The sequence below is a fragment of the Cetorhinus maximus genome, chromosome 5, assembly GCF_964194155.1.
Source record: "Cetorhinus maximus chromosome 5, sCetMax3.hap1.1, whole genome shotgun sequence".
Classification (NCBI taxonomy): Eukaryota; Metazoa; Chordata; class Chondrichthyes; order Lamniformes; family Cetorhinidae; genus Cetorhinus; species Cetorhinus maximus.
In genome coordinates, this window is record NC_135883.1 from 142,200,033 (window position 1) to 142,222,768 (window position 22,736).

Sequence of the window (22,736 nt, forward strand, 5' to 3'; positions counted from 1 at the left end):
AGGCTCAGGGACACAGTCCCCTGAGTTTCTCCCGTGCTGCAATCAAACTGCTCTGTGACTTTCCTCTGTAGGTTCCACACCCCTCTTGATATTTAAACACAATCTCTTCATCCGCAAACCTTTTTAATATCGCTTAATCTTGTTCTGGTACCCTGCCAGCTACTTTCTGCTATTGCTGTGCTGAACCACTGTTTTCCCTCTTCCCATGCCTCCCTTCTTGTCTAGGGAGTGGTTCGCAGTCCCAAAAGCACTTCAAAACAAGTTCCAGCTCCCAGACTATAATTTTAGGTTTCCCAGGGATTTTTATCATTCTTCACCAAACCAGCACCATTTGGTGGGGTTTGCATACTTTTCGGTGTTTGTCTTGTGTTTGCCCCATTAGCTGTGGTCACTTGCAGCATTGTTTAGTTATCCACCTCTGGATTGCATTGGACAATTCAGCAAAGAGTCAGGGAATTATCTTGTCATCCCTCAAATGTCAAAAAACCAGCAAAATGGCTGAAAGTCCTGGCTGCTATTAACATGGGAAATTTTCTAAGGGGGAATGGAAATCTCAAGTGGTATAAAGCCACAAGTAGGGTTAGTCTTACAAGCAGACAGATTTAAAGTTGCCTAGTAAATGAAAAACAATTGCCTCAGATGGAGGAATCTGAACTGGGACCAGTAGAGAACCTGAACGCCAAAAATGTATTACCAAACATGATGGAGGGAAAAGTCCTGCAGCTCATCACTGCAAGTTCACAGGGACTTATGCGGTGGGGCAGACTCTGATGAGTTTACCTTGCACCTTCTAACAATAATGTTCTACACCATGCTCACTAAAAGCTAGCATGCAGGCGCAGCAAGCAATTAGGAAGGCAAATGGTATGTTGGCCTTCATCACGAGGGGATTTGAGTTTTTTAAAATTCGTTCATGGGATCTGGGTATCACTGGCCCAGCCAGCATTCATTGCTCATCCCTAATTGCCCTTGTTCAGAGGCAGCCACATTGCTTGTAGGTCTGGAGTCACAGGTAGGCCAGCAGATTTCCTTCCCTTAAGTGCATAAGATAGGCTTTTACAACAATGCACCATCAGACTATTAATTCTAGATTTTTACAGAATTCAAATTTCACCATCTGCTGTGGCATGATTTGAACCCAGGTCCCCAGCATATAACCCTGGGTCCCTGGAATACTAGTTCCATGACAACACCACTATGCAACCACCTCCCCGGCTGTGATTGCATTGAGCTTCGGTGAGACCGCACCTGGAGTATTGTGTACAGTTTTGGTCTCCTTATCTAAGGAAGGATATATTTATAGGTTATCGAGGAAGTGCAATGAAGGTTTACCAGACTAAATACTGAGATGGCAGGATTGTTTTATGAGGTGAGATTGAGGAAACTGGGCCTAGATAAACCAGAGTTTTGAAGAATAAGATCTCATTGAAACTTACAAAATTCTTACAGGGCATGACAAGGTAGATGAGGATAGGATGTTTCCCTAGGCTGGTGAGTCTAGACCAGGGGACACAGTTCCAGAATAAGGGGAAAGACATTTAAGACTGAAATGAGGAGGAATTTCTTCACTCAGAGGGTGGTGAATCTTTGGAATTCTCTATCCCAGTGGGCTGTGGAAGCTCAATCACTGAGCATCTCTAAGACAGAAATTGATAGATTTCTAGATATATTCAAGGGATATGGGGATAATGGAGAAAATGGCATAGAGGTAGATGATCAGCCATGATCAGAATGGTGGAACAGGATCAATGGGCTGAATGGCCTACTCCTGTTCCTATGTTCCTACAAGCAAATGCTTGTCCAAATTCAAAGAATCCAAGATGAACATATTTACAGAGAATTTACCACCTCAGTCGTTTGCAAAGATTCTGAAGGTAGAGTCGCATCCCTTGACTTTTCCCAATTACTGTAGTCTCCTGGACTTAAAAGGCTTGACCAAGGTGGTGAGATGGCAATATGTCTACTGGCTCATTTTCCCACCACTTCCCCCATTGTAGCAGTGGAAAATCCAGCTCATTGAATCGGCTATGAGGAGAGAGCTGGCAGGTATTAGATTGACACTGTAATCAGCTGGAAGGAAATATTTGTGAAAGATGGGTGATGCCATGTACATACATCACTCAAAGCTAGTGCACAGGTAGAAGAAGCCATTGTGCAGGCTAATAGAATGTTGGCCTTTATTGCAAGGAAGCTGGGTACAAAAAGTGAGGAGGTGTTACTTCGGTTGAATGGATGGTTCCTGGTCAGGCCCCATCTGCAGTACTGCATTCAGTATTGGGCATTGCAGCTCAGGAAGGATATACTGGCATTGGCAGGAGGTACACTCTAGGTTCACCAGAATGACACCAGGGCTTAGTGTATAATGAAAAGTTACAATGACTTGATTCACGTTCCTTTGAGTTGAGGGGCGATCGAAACAAGAGCCTGGATTTTTGCCGGGATGGGCAGACTGGCGGGTAGGATTCCTGCCCCCATTTCCATTTCTGGCGATTTTTGCTGGCATAGGATAAGGGTGCCAGTAGCTCAACATTCCCATCCTTGCCAGCTCCATTGCAGAGTGGACATTTCGAACCACTCCCGCAATCTTTGTGGAGACTCTGTAAGAATACATAGTTCACAGCACTCCAGAGGAGTCGTGAACCATGGGGGAACCCCAATCCCAAGTCATTTGCCCCTAGAATTCTTTTATTGTTGGGCTTTGAAATTCAAAAAAAACTGTTATTTCAGTTTCAATGGTTAGATGCTACATTGTAAAGTTAGATGTGTTTGTACTGCAGTAATTAATTATAGGATTCTATCCTGCAACGGTTGATCAGCATTGCGTAAATGTTGAGATGCATTAGAGTACTTTTCCCACATGGGAAAGGTGCTGTTATGCATTCAAAACTGAATAAACACTGCTTGGGAACTCAGTGTCACAACCTGAAGTATTTTCAATATTCACAGTCCTTTAAAATTGAAAAAAATGATCTGCATTTTTCCCTCAGAGGAAAAAAAAATGATGCTGATCTGGTTATTTTAAGATGAGGTTATTTGTTTTGTTTTTTTTTTGTTTGTTTGTTCTTACAACAGATTGACCACTTGAGGGAATTTAAATATTTGAATGGCTTTTTTGAATAAAAGTTTTTTTATTATGAAGTGGGTTTGAATGATAGTTCTATTCCATTTCAAAGACATAGCTCCTAAGCTCTGCCCAGAGTAGATACTGGGTGAGTGACAGTGGAGGATACTTGGGGACAATGGAGGGGGCATAGGGCATGAATATATGAATATACGAATTAGGAGCAGGAGAAGGCCATTCGGCCCTACGAGCCTGCTCCGCGATTCAATAAGATCATGGCTGATCTGAATGTAACCTTAACCCCACAGTCCTGCCTACCCCCGATAACCTTTCATTTCCTTGTTAATCAAGAATCTATCTAGCTCTGCCTTAAAAATATTCAAAGACTCTGCTTCCACTGCCTTTTTAGTAAGAGAGTTCCAATGACTCACAACCCTCTGAGAGAAAAAATTTCTCCTCATCTCTGTTTTAAATGAGCGACCCCTTATTTTTAAACAGTGTCCCCTAGTTCTAGATTCTCTCACAAGAGGAAACATCCCCTCCACGTCCACCCTATCAAGGCCCCTCAGGATCTTAAAGCTTTCAATGAAGTCACCTCCTACTCTTCTAAGTTCCAGTGGATACACAAGCCTAACCTGTCCAAACTTTCCTCATAACACAACCCACCCATTCCTGGTTTAAATCTAGTAAACCTTCTCTGAACTGCTTCTAACGCATTTACATCTTTCTTTAAATAAGGAGACCGGTACTGTACACAATACTCCAGATGTGGTCTCACCAATGCCCTGTACAACTGAAGCATAACCTCCCTACTTTTGTAATTAATTCCCCTCACAATAAATGATGACATTCAATCAGCTTTCCTAATTACTTGCTGTACCTGCATCCTAACCTTTTATGATTCATGCACTAGGATACCCAGTTCCCTCTGAATCTCAGAGCTCTGCAATCTCTCACCATTTAGATAATAAGCTTCTTTTTTATTCTTCCTGTCAAAATGAATGATTTCATATTTGCCCACATTATACTCCATTTGTCAGATCTTTGCCCACTCATTTAACCAATCTATGTCACTTCGCAGTCTCCTTATGTCCTCGTCACAATTTACTTTCCTACCTATCTTTGTGTCATCAGCAAATTTAGCCACCATTCCTTCAGTCCCTTCATCCAAGTCATTTATATAAATTGTAAAAAGTTGAGGTCCCAGCACTGATCGGTGTGGCTCACCACTCGTCACATCCTGCCAACCAGAAAAAGACCCATTTATGCCAACTCTCTGCTTCCTGTTAGTTGGCCAATCTTCTATCCATGCCAATATGTTACCCCCTACACCATGAGCTTTTATTTTCTGCAATAACCTTTGATGTGGCACCTTATCAAATGCCTTCTGGAAATCTAAGCACAGGACATCCACCAGCTCCCCTTTATCTGCAGCACGTGATTCCTTCAAAGAACTTCAATAAATTGGTTTAACATGACTCTGCCTGATTGCCTTGAATTTTTCTAAGTGCTCTGCGATAAAATCTTTAATAATAGCTTCTAACATTTTTCCTATGACAGATGTTAGGCTAATTGGCCTATTGTTTCCTGCTTTCTGTCTCCCTCTCTTTTTGAAAAAAGGAGTTATATTTGCTATTTTCCAATCTAATGGAACCTTCCCCGAATCTAGGGAATTTTGGAAAATTAAAACCAGTGCATCAACTATTTCATTAGTCTCTTCTTTCAAGACCTTCGGGTGAAGTCCACGCAGACCCGGGGATTTGTCAGCCCACAGCCCCAACAATTTGCTCAATATCTCTTCCCTGGTGATTGTAATTTACCTGAGTTCTCCCTCCCTTCCATTTCCTGATTTACAGCTATTTATGGGACATTATTTGTGTCCTCAACAGTGAAAACTGAAGCAAAATACCTGTTTAATTCATCCGCCATCTCCCTACTTTCCATGATCAATTCCCCAGACGCGCTTTCTATAGGGCCAATGCTCATTTTGTTAACTCTTTTCTTATTTAAATATCTATAGAAACCCTTATTATCCCTCTTTATATTACTAGCTAGTTTTCTCCCATACTCTAATTTTTCCCTCCTTATTAATCTTTTTGTCATTCTTTGCTGTTCTTTATATTCTTTCCAATCTCCTGACCTGCCACAAAGCTTTGCGTAATTATATGCTTTTTTCCTTTAAGTTTGATACTGTCTTTAACTTTTTTAGCTAACCACGGATGGTGGGCCCTCCCCTTGGAATTTTTCTTTCTCACTGGAATGTATATATTCTGTGTTCTGAAATATCCCTTTAAATGCCTGCCCTTTAAATGAGGTGGCATGGAGTCAATGGGGGAAATGGAGTGGCTAGGGGAGCATGCGAGGTGCACGGGGGACATGGAGGGTATGAGAGGCATGGAGTATGGAGGGGGTATGAGGTGGCATGGGGGTGCTTGTGGGGTTCAAGAGGGTGGGGGTGAGGTGAGGGTGTAAGGACCTGACATTCATCATTAAAACTGGGCTGATATCCCAGAGGTGGACATTCCACCCGGATTGCCACCTCGAGCCTGCCTCATCCCGACGCCATCCCGCCCGAGGAACAAAAATATGCCGGGCGGGGGCCTTTTTATAACAGACAGGTCTGCTTAGTCGGGAAGTTTCCTGGTTCGACTGTCCAGCCTCCTTCAGAGGAATCCAGCCCAAGGTGTTTATAATCGTGAAGGGATTAGCTAGGGTAAGTACAGGGAAAATATTTCCTCTGGTGGGAGAATCTAGAACAAATGGGGATAACCTTAACAAATAGAACTAGGCCAGCTGCAAGTGAAGACAGGGAGCAGTGTTTTGGCATAAACTTTCCCCCCAGATGTCTCTAGCTGCAGGGTTAATTAAAATGTTTCAGACTGAGATTTGCTGTCGGGTTATCAAATGATAGGGAGAAAGGGCAGGTAAATGGAGCTGAGGTACAGTTCAAGCATGATCTGGTAAATTGGTGGAGCAAGTTCGAGAGGCTGAACGGGCTACTCTTGTCTCTTTGTGCCATGCAGCTTGTTCCAGCCAACTTGCTGGCAGCTGCCTATGTATGAAGCCTCAACGAAGTAAGCCTGAATCATACAATGGCACTCACCCCAGTGATCTGCCTTCAGTGATATCTGTTATCCATCACAGCAGATGAAGCTGACATTATACAGATGTGAAGACACTTGCTAATCCTATTTCAGTAGCCAGAATCCACTCCCTACAGTTTCAGTATCCAGCTGTTGAAATAACTAACTCTTAATCTGGTGCTGCTAAATAATGCACCAGGAATGCAAACTTCTCCTCCAGAGCAGTTAAGGAGAGACTCTAGGACTACAAGGGGAAAACACCACAGTACAACCAAACTGGCAAAAAACACTCATTTTAACTTTACTTACCTATAAAGTGAAGCACCCATATAGGAGCACTTGGAAAGTATTTTTCTGCCATACAGTTCAACTGAACATATGTTCATGATTAGAAAATTCAAATACTATGAGGTTATTCCACAAATCTCAAGTTAAACTGATTGTACAATGTTGTATTATCACCACTGTTCACCATGTTGTGTTATGGGTTTGTTCCAGCTGTGGTGTCTCAATGAAAAGATCTTGACAGTTGTATGTTTCAACATGAACCATTTATTGTCAATCTTTAATTACTTACAGGTCCCGGGTTACTGTCATGCATGGTGCTGCTACTTCCATGCAGGCTGCTTCCAGAGTGTTCTCTCTAGACTGTTCTCTCAGTCTACTACCATGTGACTCTATACATCATACCATGGGCAGTGCAATTCTCCAGTCACACATTAACCCTTGCTCTGCTAAGCACCTTTACATTACAATGGCATGCAGACACATACTACAACATACACGACACTCATTGACCACTAGAAACAACGGAGGAATTTTTAAATGGGTGAGCACATGAGCTTGTGTGCAGATATGGGAATGTACAGGTGACATCCTGGAACATGTGAGCAGGTCAAGAAGCCGGCTCTAACCTACCGACATCCGCATTTGACTACAGCACGTTAGACCGTACATGAGCAAGCCCCTTGTGAGAGGAAGATGTCAATTTCAACAGTTACAGCGATATAAACGTGGGTTTTGCAATTTAACTGCAGGTCCACAGGCTTTCTGAGCTGGAAGTTGCCAGTGAAAGCGGCAATTGAGGGGGCTGAAGCCGTGACAAGGAAATATGTCAATAAGTACTCAGTACTCATAGCCACTTTCTTACCTGCTTGTATGAAAGGCTTTGTTCACACTCTTTGTGCTAAGGGCTTACTTCACATACCTTGGAAGTTTAAAAGTCCGATCTATACTTTCACAGGCATCGCAGCAAGTTCACACTTACTCACAATGCTTTCCCCTGTGACAGTCCACCCTGCCTGATCTCGTCACACCTTGAAGCAGAGTTAGCAGCTGGCTGCTCAGAAACAAGAGGTACCCACTTAAAACGTGGCTGATGACACCTCTCAGAAACCCCAGTGGTTTCACCAGGGGAGAGGCCGACTGTTCAGATCCATGTTTTGGTTGCTGGGATCCTCTTGACCGATGTCCTCTAGGTTTTGGAGCCTATGTGGGCTCTGCCAACCTTGCTTCACCTGAACCTGTGCAGGGACAGACTCAGCCATTGGGACAGGATGCAGCATTGTGCTACTGACTGAGGTGGGGAAAATGGATGAAATGTGGATGTGCTCTGAGCTGAGTCCCCACTTCGATGTCCCCTTTTACAATCATCTCTCTCATGGCCCATATATAACCCCCTGCTAGCAATGAGCTGGAGGACACTTTGCTGCAAATCAATGGGGCCAAGGCTGGTGTATCATGCATCCTATTTAAGATGTTATTAAGAGTGTGCAAGCCATTGGTAAAGGCCTGCATGTACTCCTTCCATTTCTGCCTTTCTGAGCCCATGATAGTGGCCACTCTCCCCATGGACAAAGACAGAATTGCAAAGACCCGCGACATCATTTTTAAAAAATTCATTCATGCGATGTGTGCGTTGCTGGCTGGGCCAGCATTTATTGCCCATCCCTAATTGCCTCGAGAAGGTGGTGGTGAGCTGCCTTCTTGAACCGCTGCAGTCCATGCGGTGTAGGTACACCCACTGTGCTCTTAGGAAGGGAGTTCCAGGATTTTGACCCACCGACAGTGAAGGAACGGTGATGTATTTCCAAGTCAGGATGGTGAGTGACTTGGAGGGGAACTTCCAGGTGGTGATGTTCCCATGCACCTGCTGCTCTTGTCCTTTTAGATGGTAGCAGTTGTGGGTTTGGAAGATGCTGTCGAATGAGCCTTGGTAAGTTGCTATAGTGCATCTTGTAGATGGTACACACTGCTGCCACTGTACATTGATGGTGGAGGGAGTGAATGTTTGTGGATGGGGTGCCAATCAAGCGGCTGCTTTGCCCTGGATGGTGAGTTACTCACCACAGAATTCCTAGCCTCTGACCTGCTCTTGTAGCCACAGTATATATATGGCTAGCATGTCACTCATGCTTAAGACAAACCGGGAATGATAGCAGCGGCTGGGACTACACCGGGTCCCATAGAACAAAGTGCCGGGAACCCAGCATACAGGTCTGTTTAGGCCAGGAGAGGAGGCTGAAGCAGTTGTGGGGAAGGTTGGTGGGTTGGGGGTGGAGGGGGGTGTGATGGGGGTCAGGGCTGGGCTGCAGAAGGAAAAACCAGTTAAAAATTTTCAAATTCTGGTGAAAGTCAGCAATACTGGCACCAGTAACATTGGAATTCCACTTTAAGGTATACAAGACCAGTCCAGACAAGTTTTACTGGTTTTTCTTTTTTGGTGGGGAGGGGACACCCAGGGAGAGCAGACCTTTCCAGGGAGGCCCCCACAATAGGAGAGAGAACCCAGGATGGAGGCGACCCCTTCCATCCTTCCCACCAGAGGCCTGAGCAGGCTAACCTACTGGGCCTCCACCCTGTCCCTGACCTCCTCCCACTGTGGCCGGGTAGAAAGGGGCCCTCAATTGGCCATTTTATACCCTCAGCTGGGGCCAGGGCAGGCAGCCGCCCTAGGCCTTATCCACTCCCTGTAAAATCTCAGCCAGGCCCCGTCTGCCTGCAAACCTGCCGGTGGGGGAACCATAAAATTCTACCCTGGAGTTGAAATTGTGCCATGTGGGTTGTCACCATACCTGCTGGTGCTGGTTGGTAAGGGAATGATATGCAAACGCTGATGGCCCAGTTACCATTGTTCTGTTCCATCTCATAAAACCTCTACTGCACATATCTGAATGTCCTTTGGGTTGAATTTCTGTTGCTCAAAGTTTTGGAACTCATTCCACTGTGGACAGCCATTGCCAACATCCAGCATTCCCAGGTTAGGTACAATCTCAGATGCAGCGCAAAGTCACAGTTAGTCACTCCTGAATTCAACACTACTTTACCATGTCATCTATTTGCATAGACTCTGCAAGATTATAACGACGGCCAGGTTGTAGGCTGTTCTGAGCAAAGATAAGGGAAAAATTCTGTAGATTTTTAAAAATCAGCAAAGATACACGATGAGAAGCAAGTGATTTTTTTGTGTACCCTGCCTCAGGCTGTGGACGTTCACTACGGATCGTTTGAGATTGCACCGACCTCATTTTGAATGGGTCTCACGAAGCTTGAGAGGAGGGGGAGTTTTCATCTCATTCTTGGGCGCATGGATTTGAACCCAGGGGGGTGAAAGGACAGTTTGGAACCTGTTTCTTTGCAGAATCTTTTCCCTGCCTTTTTGCAAAACCATTTCAGCTTCTTACTGAGATTCCAAATGTGCCTTCATCGAATTTGGTCTCAGACAGAGGTCTAGCTGGAAGAGGCACATGGAAAGAAGCATGGAAAGAGCCAAACAGTCCAGGCCAGACTGATATTCTGACACACGAGATCCAATCACATTTTGGTACAGTAATTTAGCCCATCTGGAGAAAATTCATGCAACATACCAAAAGGTTTGACACATAAGTAATCTAGCTAGACATATCAAACTGCCACCTAGCCAAACTGAATTATAACATGGCTGGAAAGCACTAATAGAGCTGTCAGTCTTAATCTAGCACAGTTCATAGCAGAATCCTTGATATTCAAATTCTATTGCCAATCAGTTCCTAATTAAAATGCATAATTTAAGAACATTATTAATTACTCATGGACTCAGTCCTCAGTGGACACTCAGGTATCCTAATCATACTTGATCTGTCAGTTTTCAGTAACTTCGCATTAATTCAGAGATGATATGGTACAGTTGCCCGAAGTAAGATGCAGCTACCCATTGTAGTTACACGTGATGGAGCCAAACGTTCACAGGCATCGCAGCAAGTTCACACTTACTCATCAGCAGCCAGCCAGCAGCGCATAGCCCTGCAGATAGGCACCCAGCATCTACTCTGCTGCCAGCTACCAGCGGGTAGCCAGCTAGTCTTCACACACACAAACCCAGTCAGCCACAAGCAGTCAGTATGGGGTCCATCCACTGTCACTGCAGCCAGCCCGAAGCAGCTAGCTGTATGCATCAGAAAGTAGGGGTGCTGAGGATTCTCCAGATTATAGGAACTTGGGGAGGGAGTGGGAGGGGTGGGGTTAGAGATGGGCGATTGAATCAGGAGTCACAGGAAAGGGGATAGAGGTGCCACAATTAAGAGTAATCTAAAGCAGTTGAGGCAGCGAGCTGTTTGGGCCCAAATCGGTTGCCATATTTTCTTACATAACAACATAACAACACATCAAGGCTCAGAAATTCTTTATTTGCTGTGAAGAACTTCAGGATGTCTTGAGGTCACAAAAGATGCTATATAAATGCAAGCTGCTTCTTTCTTTCTTGACCACCTTTGCTGATGGATGCCCCTGCAGTCATGTTCATTATAGTTCAAGTTACCTGTTATCAGACCCACCTGAGAACTGCTGATATAGGCCAGGAACCTGGCTGCCTCCTCCTCCAATGAATGATGTGGACTGACCCAGGGTTGGAGTTCGATGTGCCATCGAAGTGACTATCAAAGGAAGACAGACTGCAGTTAGTGTGTACAAAACTTTCAGCTCATCAATCACTTAAAGGGTGGTGTAGTGGCATTGTCACTGAGCTAGTATTCTAGGGACCCAGGGTTCAAATCCCACCATAGCAAATGGTGAAATTAGAGTTTAATAGAAGTCTGGTGATAGCCATTGTTGATTGTCATAGAAATGCCCTCTGGGCAATAAATGCTGTCTGATGCCCACATCCCATAAACAAAAAAAAGTTCAATATATGGTTGTTTGTAACTTAGCTCTCATGACTGTTAAGTGGTTAGCTTACCTCTCCAGTACAGTTGCTTTCTCATGCCACTAAACTCAGGGATCTTGCATATCTGACAGATTACATGAGGATTTCCCTCTTAAATGACCCAATTTTCTTTACTTCCCTTCCCATATCTCTACTGAGGTAATCATTCCAGCAAAATGAAACAATTCCTAAGCCAAAGATTATATCGTCAAAGCTCAGTAAATTATTATAATGAGCTGTGACAATATTATAAATGGAATTGTCTAGACATAGCACATAACCTTCCCCTGCTCATGATTTACTGACAGGGCTGCAGCACCAGTTGTGCAGATGATTAACATCTCGTGGTGAACTGAAGCCCCTTGTGTCTGGTAAAGATGACACCTTATGTCAGTTGTGGAATGCAAAACACTCAATTCAGAAATATATGCGAAAATACATTTGTTAAAGCAATTTTCTCGGAGAAAGCTGTTATGATCTGGGATGAACTACCTTGCAGGGCGGTGAAAACAGATTCAGTAATGACTTTTGAACTGGAGTTGGATCAATACTCGAAAGGAAAATCTTTACAGGGGAAAGAACAGGGGGGGTGGAATTAATTAGAAAGCTCTCGCAAAGATGAGGCACAACCAAATGGCCCCCTTCTGCACCGTTTGAGTTATGTTGACTCCCATTTCTTCTACTTTGTTTTTCCAAACCAACATGGCTGCTGCCGAAAGATGTGACCTCCCCTGTGGATTGGGCAGATGACATGGTTCAAATTTCACATTGATCTACCGTGTGCTGTCATTGAGATTGATTTGGCAAGGCCTTGTTTGTAGCAGGGTTATTTTGAGGGCTCCATCATTCTCTCCCTCTCTCTCTCTCTCGGTAGGATTAGCAGCTCATTGTGGGGGAGATTCTTTTCCGGCTTTGGCAATCAATGAAACCAATAAAAAAAACCTGCCAGATTTGACACCAAGATTGGTGGGATTCAGTCATCGACGTTGTTTTGAACCTCCCACTGTTTTCAGCACCTCTCCTGCATCTGGCCAGCTCCACATGAGCAGTCGGCACTCTTCAGCTAAGATGATTTCTCAATAATGGTTCACCCATTTCTGTCATAATCAGTGTTGGCTGGCAGTGTGCTGTCTCTATGGGAATCCCTGCTCTTTATAGGAACATTTATTGAAAAAGAGAAGTAGGACTGGATTTTAGCCCCTCCACCTGACCCCTCACCTCATCCACCAGCAGGGGGCGGGGGGGGCTCGTAATATGCAGCACACCCTTACCTGTCTCCCATCTTACAGAGGCATGGGGGAGGCATCAGGCAACCTGCCTGCCCTTGGGCCTTCTGAGGCCCTTAAGTGGCCAATTAAACTCTAATCTACTTCACGTCATGCAAACATATGAATTAGGAGCAGGGGTAGGTCATTCGGCCCCTCGAGCCTGCTCCATCATTCGATAAGATCATGGCTGATATGATTGTGGCCTCAATGCCATATCCTGCCCATCCCCCCGATATCCTTTGTTTCCCTTGTTAGTCAAGAATCTATCTACCCCTGCCTTAAAAATATTCAATGATATGGCTAGTCCAGTTCAGTTTCTGGTCAATGGTAACCCCCAGGATGTTGATAGTGGGGGATTCAGAGATAGCAATGTTACTGAATGTCAAGGGGAGATGGTAGATTCTCTCTTGTTGGAGATGGTCATTGCCTGGCTTTTGTGTGGTGCGAATGTTACTTGCCATTTATAAGCCCAAGCTCAATGAGGGATGGGCAATAAGTGCTGGCTCAGCTACTGATGCCCACTTACCACGAATGAATAAAAAAGAGACCCAGATCCCTCTTTACCTCAGAGTCCTGCAATCTCTCTCCATTTAGATAATATTCTGCTTTTTCATTCTTCCTGCCAAAGTGGACAAGTTCATATTTTCCCACATTATACTCCATCTGCCAAATTTTTGCCCACTTACTTAACCTTTCTATATCCCTTCGCAGGCCCCTTGTCCTCTTCGCGACTTACTTTCCTACCTATCTTTGTGTTGTCAGCAAATTTAACAATTATACATTTGGTCCCTTCATCCAAATCATTTATATAAACTGTAAATCGTTGAGGCCCCAGCACTGATCCCTGTGGCATTCCACTTGTTACATCTTACCAACCTAAAAATGACCCATTTATGCCTACACTAAAATGAAAGCAAATTACTGTGGCTGCTGGAAATCTGAAATAAAAACAGAAAATGCTGGAAAAACTCTGGCCGAGATTTCCGTGCCTACTGGTGTCGGGTGTGTTCGGTGGCGTGAGTGGACAATATAGCGCAATCGGTTTCACGGCAGTATGAAACCAGTTTGCAACCGTCTGCCTAGCCCATCGATGGCGGCCGCGTTTCCTGCCATTGGACGTTGGGAACCTCATTGTAATACATCAGCTTATCATTATAAGGCCAGCCCACCGGAATCATCCCCCCTGTTGGATTAAATGGGCGGGATAAGAAGGCTCAGAGGGGTCGTGAGTGTGCTCTGTCAAATATTGATTTTTCAAAGTTACTGATGCTTGCCTGTGTGATCTGCAATATTTCAAAACGCATACCAGCTGCTTTGTCTGGACTCACAACCTTCAGGTCAGCACTCTGCAGTGAGGAATCTTTTCTGGGCCTGCAGGTTTCAGGAAGCCTTCCCTTAGCCTGGGAATGGGAGCTGAGCTTTCTACTGGAGGCACCTCCTCTGAGGAGGAAGGGAGGGCCAGAAGGGGGAAGAGGTCAGGAGTGCACATTCAGCCTCCAGGGGAGCCACCTTTGGGAGGACAGGCACAGGCACAAAGGGCGCATGGCCAACAGGAAGTTGCCACTATCCTGCTGCCAGGGTATACAGGCGGTGAAGCAGCTACCTCAATATGTCTAAGGTGCAGTGCCGAAGGAGACTCCGTCTCTCAAGGGAGACAGTCAACTATATCTGTCAGGTGATTGGGCCTGAGATCTCCACGAACTGTGTGGGTGGACACCCCATGCCAGTGGCTGTAAATGTCACAGCTGCCCTCAACTTCTATGCCTCTGGCTCCTTCTAGGGTTCAGTGGGTGATCTTTGCAGTGTCTCCCAATCAGCTGTCCACACTTGTGTCAAGCAGGTCACAGACGCTCCGTTCAGACAGGCATTGACCTTCATCCACTTCCACAGGGACCAGGCAAGCCAGACACAGCGAGCCAGAGGCTTCATGGCCATTGCTGGCTTCCCCCGCGTCCAGGGTGCTATAGACTATACACACGTGAGCCCGGTGCCTTCGTCAACAGGAAGGGCTTCCACACCATGAACGTGCAGATAGTGTGTGATCACAGGATGCGGATTCTACAAGTCTGTGCAAGGTACCCTGGCAGCTCGCACGACACCTACATCCTCAGACACTCCCAGGTGCCGGGGCTCATCAGTGCTCTGGCCTGGCTGGATGGATGGCTGCTGGGTGACAAGGGCTATCCCCTCAGAAGGTGACTCATGACGCCTCTCCGTCATCCAAGAACAGAAGCTGAGCAGCGGTACAATAGGAGCCACACCTCCACAAGGGCTGTGGTGGGGAGAACCATCGGTCTTCTCAAGATACGCTTCCGATGCCTGGACTGCTCAGGGGGCGCACTCCAGTACCCCCAGATCGTGTGTCGGTGATAGTGGTTGCATGCTGCATTCTCCACAATCCTGTGCTGGAAAGGGGGGACGCAGTGGACAACGAAGACGTCGACGCAGTGGCTGCGGCTGCACACGATGAGTCCAACAGTGAGTCCGAGGATGAGCATGCACAGGGAAATGCTGAGGGGGTAGACGCTGACCCGGGCATACTCCAGGGAGGCAGGGACACCCGGGAGACTTTAATCCAATGAACCTTCAGCTAGTACAACACAGTTGGAACTCCAGGACAAGCCTGGGCTGTCAGCTCGATACTCGACACCTAAGTGCAAAATCTGCCTATTAGGAACATTAACTAAGGGCCTTGTTAAAAAAGCTGAATGTTCCACAAATCACTAACATTATTGGAAACCATCCACCTGCAGAAGAGGCACCCTCAGTCTTGCTGACATGTCTGAATTTAATATTACAACCAAAGGAACTTAAAGAAACAAAATGTCAAAGCTGTTAAAAATCACACCAACTCATAAAGACCTCATTGCGGGTCAACACAAAAGCACCAGTGATAAACCCGTGGTGTGCCTAAGGTGCTTTATGTTTACGTTTCTGGGTGCTACATCTTGAAGCTGTCCTCTCGCTCGGAGTGGCATCTGAGCCAGCCTGCTGACTCTGCTGTCTTGTTGGCCTTGATGACCTTGGCGGTTGTCCTCTGGCCCGTGGAGCCTGTGCTGGCCCCGCCTGGGAGGGAGCTGCCAGTTCCACAGCTGGCATCTCCCCAGTCGTCATAGCCTCACCGGATGCAACGGTTACTGGCAGAGGGGCGGAGAAGGAGCTGCCGCCCTCATCCGGAGCGCCCTGAGAGGTGCTCGCAGAGACGACAGGCAGCTGCTGCGTTGATGTGAGGTCACTTTGGACCTCCCTGCTCACCGTGAAGGGATGGGCCCCGAGCTGGGAAACTTGGTGCCCAGACCATCTCTCACATTGGCAATGACCAGCTGAGGTCAATGTCGATGTGAGGGCTTGCTGGTCAGAGTGCATCCCCAGGAAGCCCTGACTGGTCTCCTGGAGGAGCCTCTCCACGAGAGTCGCCACTCTCTCCTTGAAGGACTCATGGCGCTTGGACATGAGGCTCATTGCTTCGGCAATAGACTGTGTAGACTCCTCCACCACGGACACCAAGCCAAGCATAGCCTCATGTACCTCCCCCAGATATTCCCGCACACCCGGCCACATTTCCTGCAGCTTCTGCGTCGCAGACGACTCCAGAGTCCTCCGGCTGCTGGCAACATGGGCACTCTCTGTCTCTGCCAGCTCCTCCTGCGAATGTGAACTGTCCTCACCGCTGTGCCCCGGGACACTAGCCATTGTTCTAATTCCCATCGAGGTGCTAGTATCTGCACTGGTGCCTGCCTGGCAGAGATGATGTGATGCTGATGAGTCCATGACTTCAGGGCCCTCAGGTGTGAGAGGGGGCCTCTGCTGCTCCTCCTCCCGGCCCTGCTCCGCTGATGCTGAAAGGAAGAACAAGGACATTGGATCAGTTAACGTGAAGACAATGTCAATGTGCATCCCTGTCCCCCAGATCATTATGCGCACATCCCTCCATAAGCAATGGTCATGCCATGTTGCAAACTTCAATCACTGAACAGTCAGCACTGCCATGGCTTTTGGGAGAACAATGGTGACCTCATCACTGGGCAAACATACCTGCCCGTGGCACCCCAGCCTCACCAACACCGGTGGACCTGGGCGCATGGCGCCTCTCCAAATCCAGGGCCTCCTGCTCGAACCGGGTAAGCATCGCCACCTGGGCCGGCCCTCCGCCAGTCCTCAGCATTATGTGCATTCTTCTCCTGAGAAGGAGAGAAGAACATTGATTAATACTAATTGTACCTGGACTCTCTTTGCACACAGCCCACCCCAACCAGAGTGGGACATGTCAGGGCTCCAGTGCTTCCCACCCCGCTGCTGCCGAACACTCACACAAAGATGCTTGGCTTGTCCACCGCCCCCACCCTTGGCCAAATGCTGCCGACATCACATTAGGCACCACACGGTGTAACCTTCCATAGCAAGGAGGCGCAAGTACGTGGAGCACAGAGGGCAGCAGATCGATTGGTGCCACGCCATCTTGAATCTCCCCTCCCAGCATGTCATCACCCTGACTTTGACATGTCCTGGAGTTCCAGCACTGCGCCTAGGTGCAGCTCCTCCAGGTTGCCCCCAAAGCAGTAACGTGGGTCTCAGTGTACCACATGCTACGGGGGCAGAACCCATCTCTTCACCACCCTCTCAGGGTGACCTCGGCATGGGCAATATCTGCTGGCCCACCCAGCGAAGGACACAGGCCGTCAATGATTCAATGCAGTCACTACTCTCAGACTTGGGGCGTGAGGGGGTGCCAGGGGGTAAAGCCTACCTGCTGGGTTAAGTGACCAATGCCAACATGGTACTCACCCTTCCTGAGTGCCACAGGTTGTTGAAGCGCTTGTGACACTGGGTCCAGGTGCGGCGCACCACGTCGTGGGAGCTCACCACCTACACCACCTCCTCCCAGACACATTTGGTCATGTGGTGGGGAGGGGGGCCTCCTCCTCCCGTCCTGGGGTACGAGGACATCCTGCCATGCTGCCATCTCCTCGAGGAGGGCAGCAAGGCAATTGTCAGAAAAACGAGGGGCACAGTGCCCCCCTGTCTTACCCTCCTGCCTGTCCTGCTCACCAGCAGCGCTCTGGGGGGCCCTTCCACTGGCCATGATTCGCAGCGTCTGAAAGGCTGCAGAAACTTTTTAAAACAGGCCGCGGAGTCGCCATTGGACCCGGTGGTCATTTCAGTCCCACCGCCACCCGCCCACTCCCGCTGTCCTCGCCAGTGTAAAATGGCCTAAAATTCTGCCCATGTGTTTCTAAAGTCTAAGGAATATGGGCCTGGCCTAAATTTTGGCTCAAAGGACAATCTCGCCGCAAGGAAAATAGAACAACTGCATAAACGTTTACATCTATCTGAGTCTGTCCTCCTGGGTCTCAATATAACACCACATTGAAAGCCAGCACCTCTGACAATACAGCACTACCTCAGTAATGCACTGGGAAGCACTTGTGCTCTAGTCTCCGGGGTGGGAGTTAAACCCGCAATCTTCTAACCCAGGGGTGAGAGTGCTGCCATCTATACATCCACAATGGATTCCATCGCACTGCAGTTTAGTTTAGCATCTGTTTCGTGTGTGTCGAAATGCATAAAGCTGTGCTAACCAGCCTATAAGCACACAAAAGTTCACTAATAAAGATCTAGTGCATTATTTCTATTGCAGTTTGTGAAGCGATCTGACCTGTCATCCAGGTCTCCGTTGCCAGGGAATGACAATAGGGTGTCATTCGTTTGAAATGAAAGGGCTTGCATTTGACTAGCGGCAGGCATGCCCTCAGGACACCGCAAAGCGCTTTAAAGCCAATCAAGCACTTTTAAGTGTCGTCACCTTTGGCCAGAATATTGCCATCGGCGTGCTGGGGGGGGGGGGCCCGACATGCTGACGCGCAAAATGATACACGATGATGTCGGGACGCCGGAGTTGGCTGCGCGCCCACCGAAATGTAAACAGCCGATTAAGGCCATTGAGAAATTATTTGAGGCACTTGCGAACGCTGCCCGTTCAACCTTAAGGTTGGTGGGGGGAAGGCAAAAAGCCCAGGCAGCCTTCGCGTTTTTCAGGAAACCTCCTCCACGGGCGGGATGAGGTTCCCTGAAGGTTTAATATAACAATTAAATAAAATTTGCGAAATGCACATGTCCCAGCTCATGTGACACTGTCACATGAGGGGACATGTTTAAATAATTTTTCAGATCATTTATCAAAAATTTGTACTATCAATTTAATCTCCCTGAGGCAGCTCCGTGCCTCAAGGAGATTCCTGCGCTCTTTCGTGCGCATGCGCAAAAAAGCGCAGGCCCTGACTCTCCCTCCTCCCCCTGCCCGCACAGGTAGCCTTAATTGGCCCGTCCACGTAAAATGGCGGCACGCAGCTGATTGCAGCTCCACACCTACCCCCGCCCACTCCCGCCCGGCCTGCCCGACGCAGGTAAGGTCTCACGCGTTGTGATTCAGGAAATGCAGCAGCCAATTTGTGCACAGCAAGCTCCCACAAATAGAAATGCGATAAATGACCAGTCAGTCTGTTTTTGATGCTGGTTGAGAGATAAATATTGGCCAGGACAACAGGGGGCACTCCCTTAGTTTTCTTTGAATAGCATCGTGGGAGTCTTTACACCTGGCTGAGAGGGCAGACAGGGAGTCTCATCCGATACAGGGTTACCATTAGAAGTTCAGTAATGGTCAGGGAAATGCAACAGTCCCCTCATACACTTCACCCAGTCCCTATTCAGTAATCCCAACTGACAGCTTTGCTGGCAGAAGATATCTTCTGTAGAGTACAACTGCTGACACGACTCATCATTCTCTCTGCATCCCGCCAGCTAGCAAACCCTATCTTACGCTTCCGCCCCAGTGGAAACAATAATTAAGCCAGCCTCAATGGATATCTACAGAGTTATGAAGGGCAGAGTGGGACAGCAGCTCTCCACAGCTGCAAAAATCTGTCCTTACTGTTGAGAAATAAGGAGCAGATTTTCAATGCAGTTTATCTAACTCTTCCTGTTTATGAAAGTTGTGAAACAAAAATAGATGGCCTGTTTAACAGCGTGCCCTTTGCTTCTCTCGGTTTAAATATACTTGGGCCAGGATCTAACAGACCCACCACGGCGTGTCTCACCCCGGCAGACGCGGTGAGCCTTTTAAATCTCCGTTCAGTTCGGCGGGACCGTAACATCCCGCCAGGCCGGGGAGGGGGAGCTGTAAAATCCTGCCCTTGGTGTTCTTGCAAGACCTGTCTGTTAAGGACAGCGAATATGAAATCAAAGTCTTTCATCCAATGGTTTCCCTACCAGAATTATGTGGAAGGCTGTGAGTATGAACACAGATGTGCACTTATATAGAGCGAATTTTAACCAATTCGCACCCTTCCCAACAGAGGCTCAGGAAATGGGCACCTGCTCTCTTGCTTTTTGCTGGTTCCCACATGATTCTATTAAAATTTAAAGTGCCGGCGATGTGCCCGGGAGAGACAAGCGATCACGACGCAGGGGAAACCTCTCAGCGGTGAAACCCGCATTCAAGTACAGTTGGGCTATAAAAGAGCCTCCTGGTCAACAGGGAGGCTCTTCATCACAAACACAGCTTTCCTGTCCAGCTCCATCACCATTAACATAAGACTTACCGAGAGCACAAGGGTAGCACGGGTGTTTTCTCAGATTCCGATTTCACTTGTAAATATTTCACATTACATGGGCTTCACTTTGCTCGTGTGCATCATCATCATTTGTCGAGACTGAGTCAGGGAGCTAAATGTACTGCTGTGCCTCATGGTTGGCACACATTGGTGGTTACAGAGGAGTTAGGGACATTTCCGTTATTGTGCGTGAAACAATGTTGTGTTTTTGTGTTCACTCTTTATTGAATGTTCATATTAGTGTCCAGTGTTGTACTCACTACTCTGTTGGATGTGGCTGAACTTGCAGACTTTGCTGACCCTCCCTTCTATGCATTGTAAAGAACATTTTCTGAGGTCACTCTCAGCAGGGATAATTGAAATGTTGTAGGTGAACTCAAAGCCCCGTCAGGATTCTCAGATGGGCCAACATTTGGACAGTATACTGACACATCCCTTGAGGCCCCTCATTTTCTCACCTTGACCAACTGCCCCCACCACCCCCTCCGCACCCAGGCCCTTCCCACTTCACTCCTCCTTGCTCCCGGCCCCACCTCTTTCCCCCACCTTGGATCCTTCTGCAGCTCCTCCATGTCCCTGACCCTACTCCCCACCACCCCACCCCCGCACATAGCACTGACCCACCCTTGCCGGTGCCGAGCCTCCATGCAAGCTGCCCTTTTCCTGCTCCCCTCCCTTGTGCCATAGGGTTAAACAAGGAAAACTGCTGACCTTACGCACAACTGCACAAAGCTAACTGGTACATGCCATCTTTAGCATGAACCTGGTGGGACAAGATTCTTATCCCACGCTGCTGAAGTGTACACTGCATGAAGGTAGGACATAATTACAGAAAGTTTTAGTATGATGAGTATTCATGGCATGCAAATAGATATTATCAGGGCCCCCCCCCCTTCAATAGGAAGATGTGAGGCCCAATCCACAAGAAACACGCCCTCCGAGTTAATCTCTAAATTTGAACGCACCATTGGGAAAGCAAAATTTTAGTAATTATTAATGTGCCTGCCATGTTTCCCAGGCCAGGGTATTTTCTATGGTGGGCAGTCTGGGTGGAAGCGGGCGGGGCGGGCGCAGAGCCGATTGGTGCCTGCAATCAGCTCCGCGCCGCCATTTTGCACGGGCGGGCCGATTAAGGCCCACCCAACGTGGAAAGTGAGCGGTAGCGCTCAGCACTACCTGTGCGGGCGGGGGGGGGGGCGGAGGGAGAGTCGGGGCGAGCGCTCTTTCACGCATGCGTGCGAAAGAGCGCTCCAATCTCCCTGAGGCAGCTCCGTGCCTCAGGGAGATTGAATGGATATTAAAACAATTAAAAAAATGATGAAGAAATTTATTTACACATGTCCTCTCATGTGAGTCTGTGTCACATGAGTTGGGACACGTTTTTAAATTTATGAAAATTTATTTTTATATTTGATTAAAGCTTCAGGGAACCTCATCCTGCTCGTGGATGAGGTTTCCTGAAAAACGCGAAGGCCGCTCGGGCTTTTCGCCTCCCCACCAACCTTAAGGTTGGACAGGCAGCGTTCGCAAGTGCCTCAATTCATTTCTCAATGGCCTTAATCTGACATCATCGCGCGACATTTTGTGCGCCAGCGTATCAGGCTCAAAACCGCCCCTCCCCACCCCAACACTCCCCCACCCCCCCCACCACCTCACGCCAACCGCCCCCCCCCCCCTGCCTCACGCCAACCGGAAAATTCTGCCCCCGGTCCTGCAATGTCCTCAAAATCCTCCCATAGGCTAATGAAGCTTAAAGCCCTGGTTTTGTTATAAAAGCTGCGCTGTAGAAAGGTCACCAGTCTGAAATGTTAACTCTGTTTCTCCCCCACAGATTCAGCTTAATCTTGCTGAGTTTATACTTCAAATTTCCAGCATCAGAGTATTTTGCCTTGGTTGTCAAATATATTTTCATTCAGTGCCTGGAGTTAAGGAGAGTGGAATATAAGTGAGACTGCAACTGTGTTGCTTTGTGCTGAGAGTGGTGAGAATGTGGAACTCATTAGCGACGGAGAAGTTGAGGCAAATACCGCTGATGTATTTAAAGAGGAGCTGGATAAGGAAGGAGCAAGGAACTGAAGGATATGCTGATAGAATCATATGGAACAAAGACTATGAGTCTGAGGAGTGAATCAATATTCAGAGAGGTTTCTACTGCTATGTTAGTAGTCAGGAGCTTCCTCAGAGCTGCTTCTGCTTCTAGGCAATTCCCAGGCAATGTTTGCAGTGAGGTTTATAGGCATGTAGTGGATATACCCAGAAAGGAAGGGTAACTAACGACGCTTAATGCAAGATATAGTGACATGTTCCCTGGAACCCCAGGATGGGACTGCTTGTGGGCATGGGAGCACGTGGCAAATATTGACACACTCCCGGAGATCTACTGTAAATACTGACATACTCCCGGAGAAACCCCTGTAAATACAAACGCACACTCGGAGACCCCCTGTAAATACTGACACACACTCAGAGACCCCCTGTAAATACTGACACACACTCGGAGACCCCCTGTAAATACTGACACACACTCGGAGACCC

The 22,736-nt window shown here is 47.5% G+C and overlaps 1 protein-coding gene across 3 annotated transcripts in view; it reads right to left on the reverse strand.

Moving 5' to 3' along the window:
• Positions 1-22,736, reverse strand: part of mettl24 (methyltransferase like 24) — a 132,675-nt gene that overhangs the window by 81,786 nt on the left and 28,153 nt on the right. For all 3 annotated transcript variants that reach the window (XM_078542588.1, XM_078542589.1, XM_078542591.1), the window contains exon 2: positions 10,956-11,054. In XM_078542588.1, the coding sequence (XP_078398714.1) occupies positions 10,956-11,054 (99 nt within the window). The remainder of the gene's footprint in view (positions 1-10,955; positions 11,055-22,736) is intronic.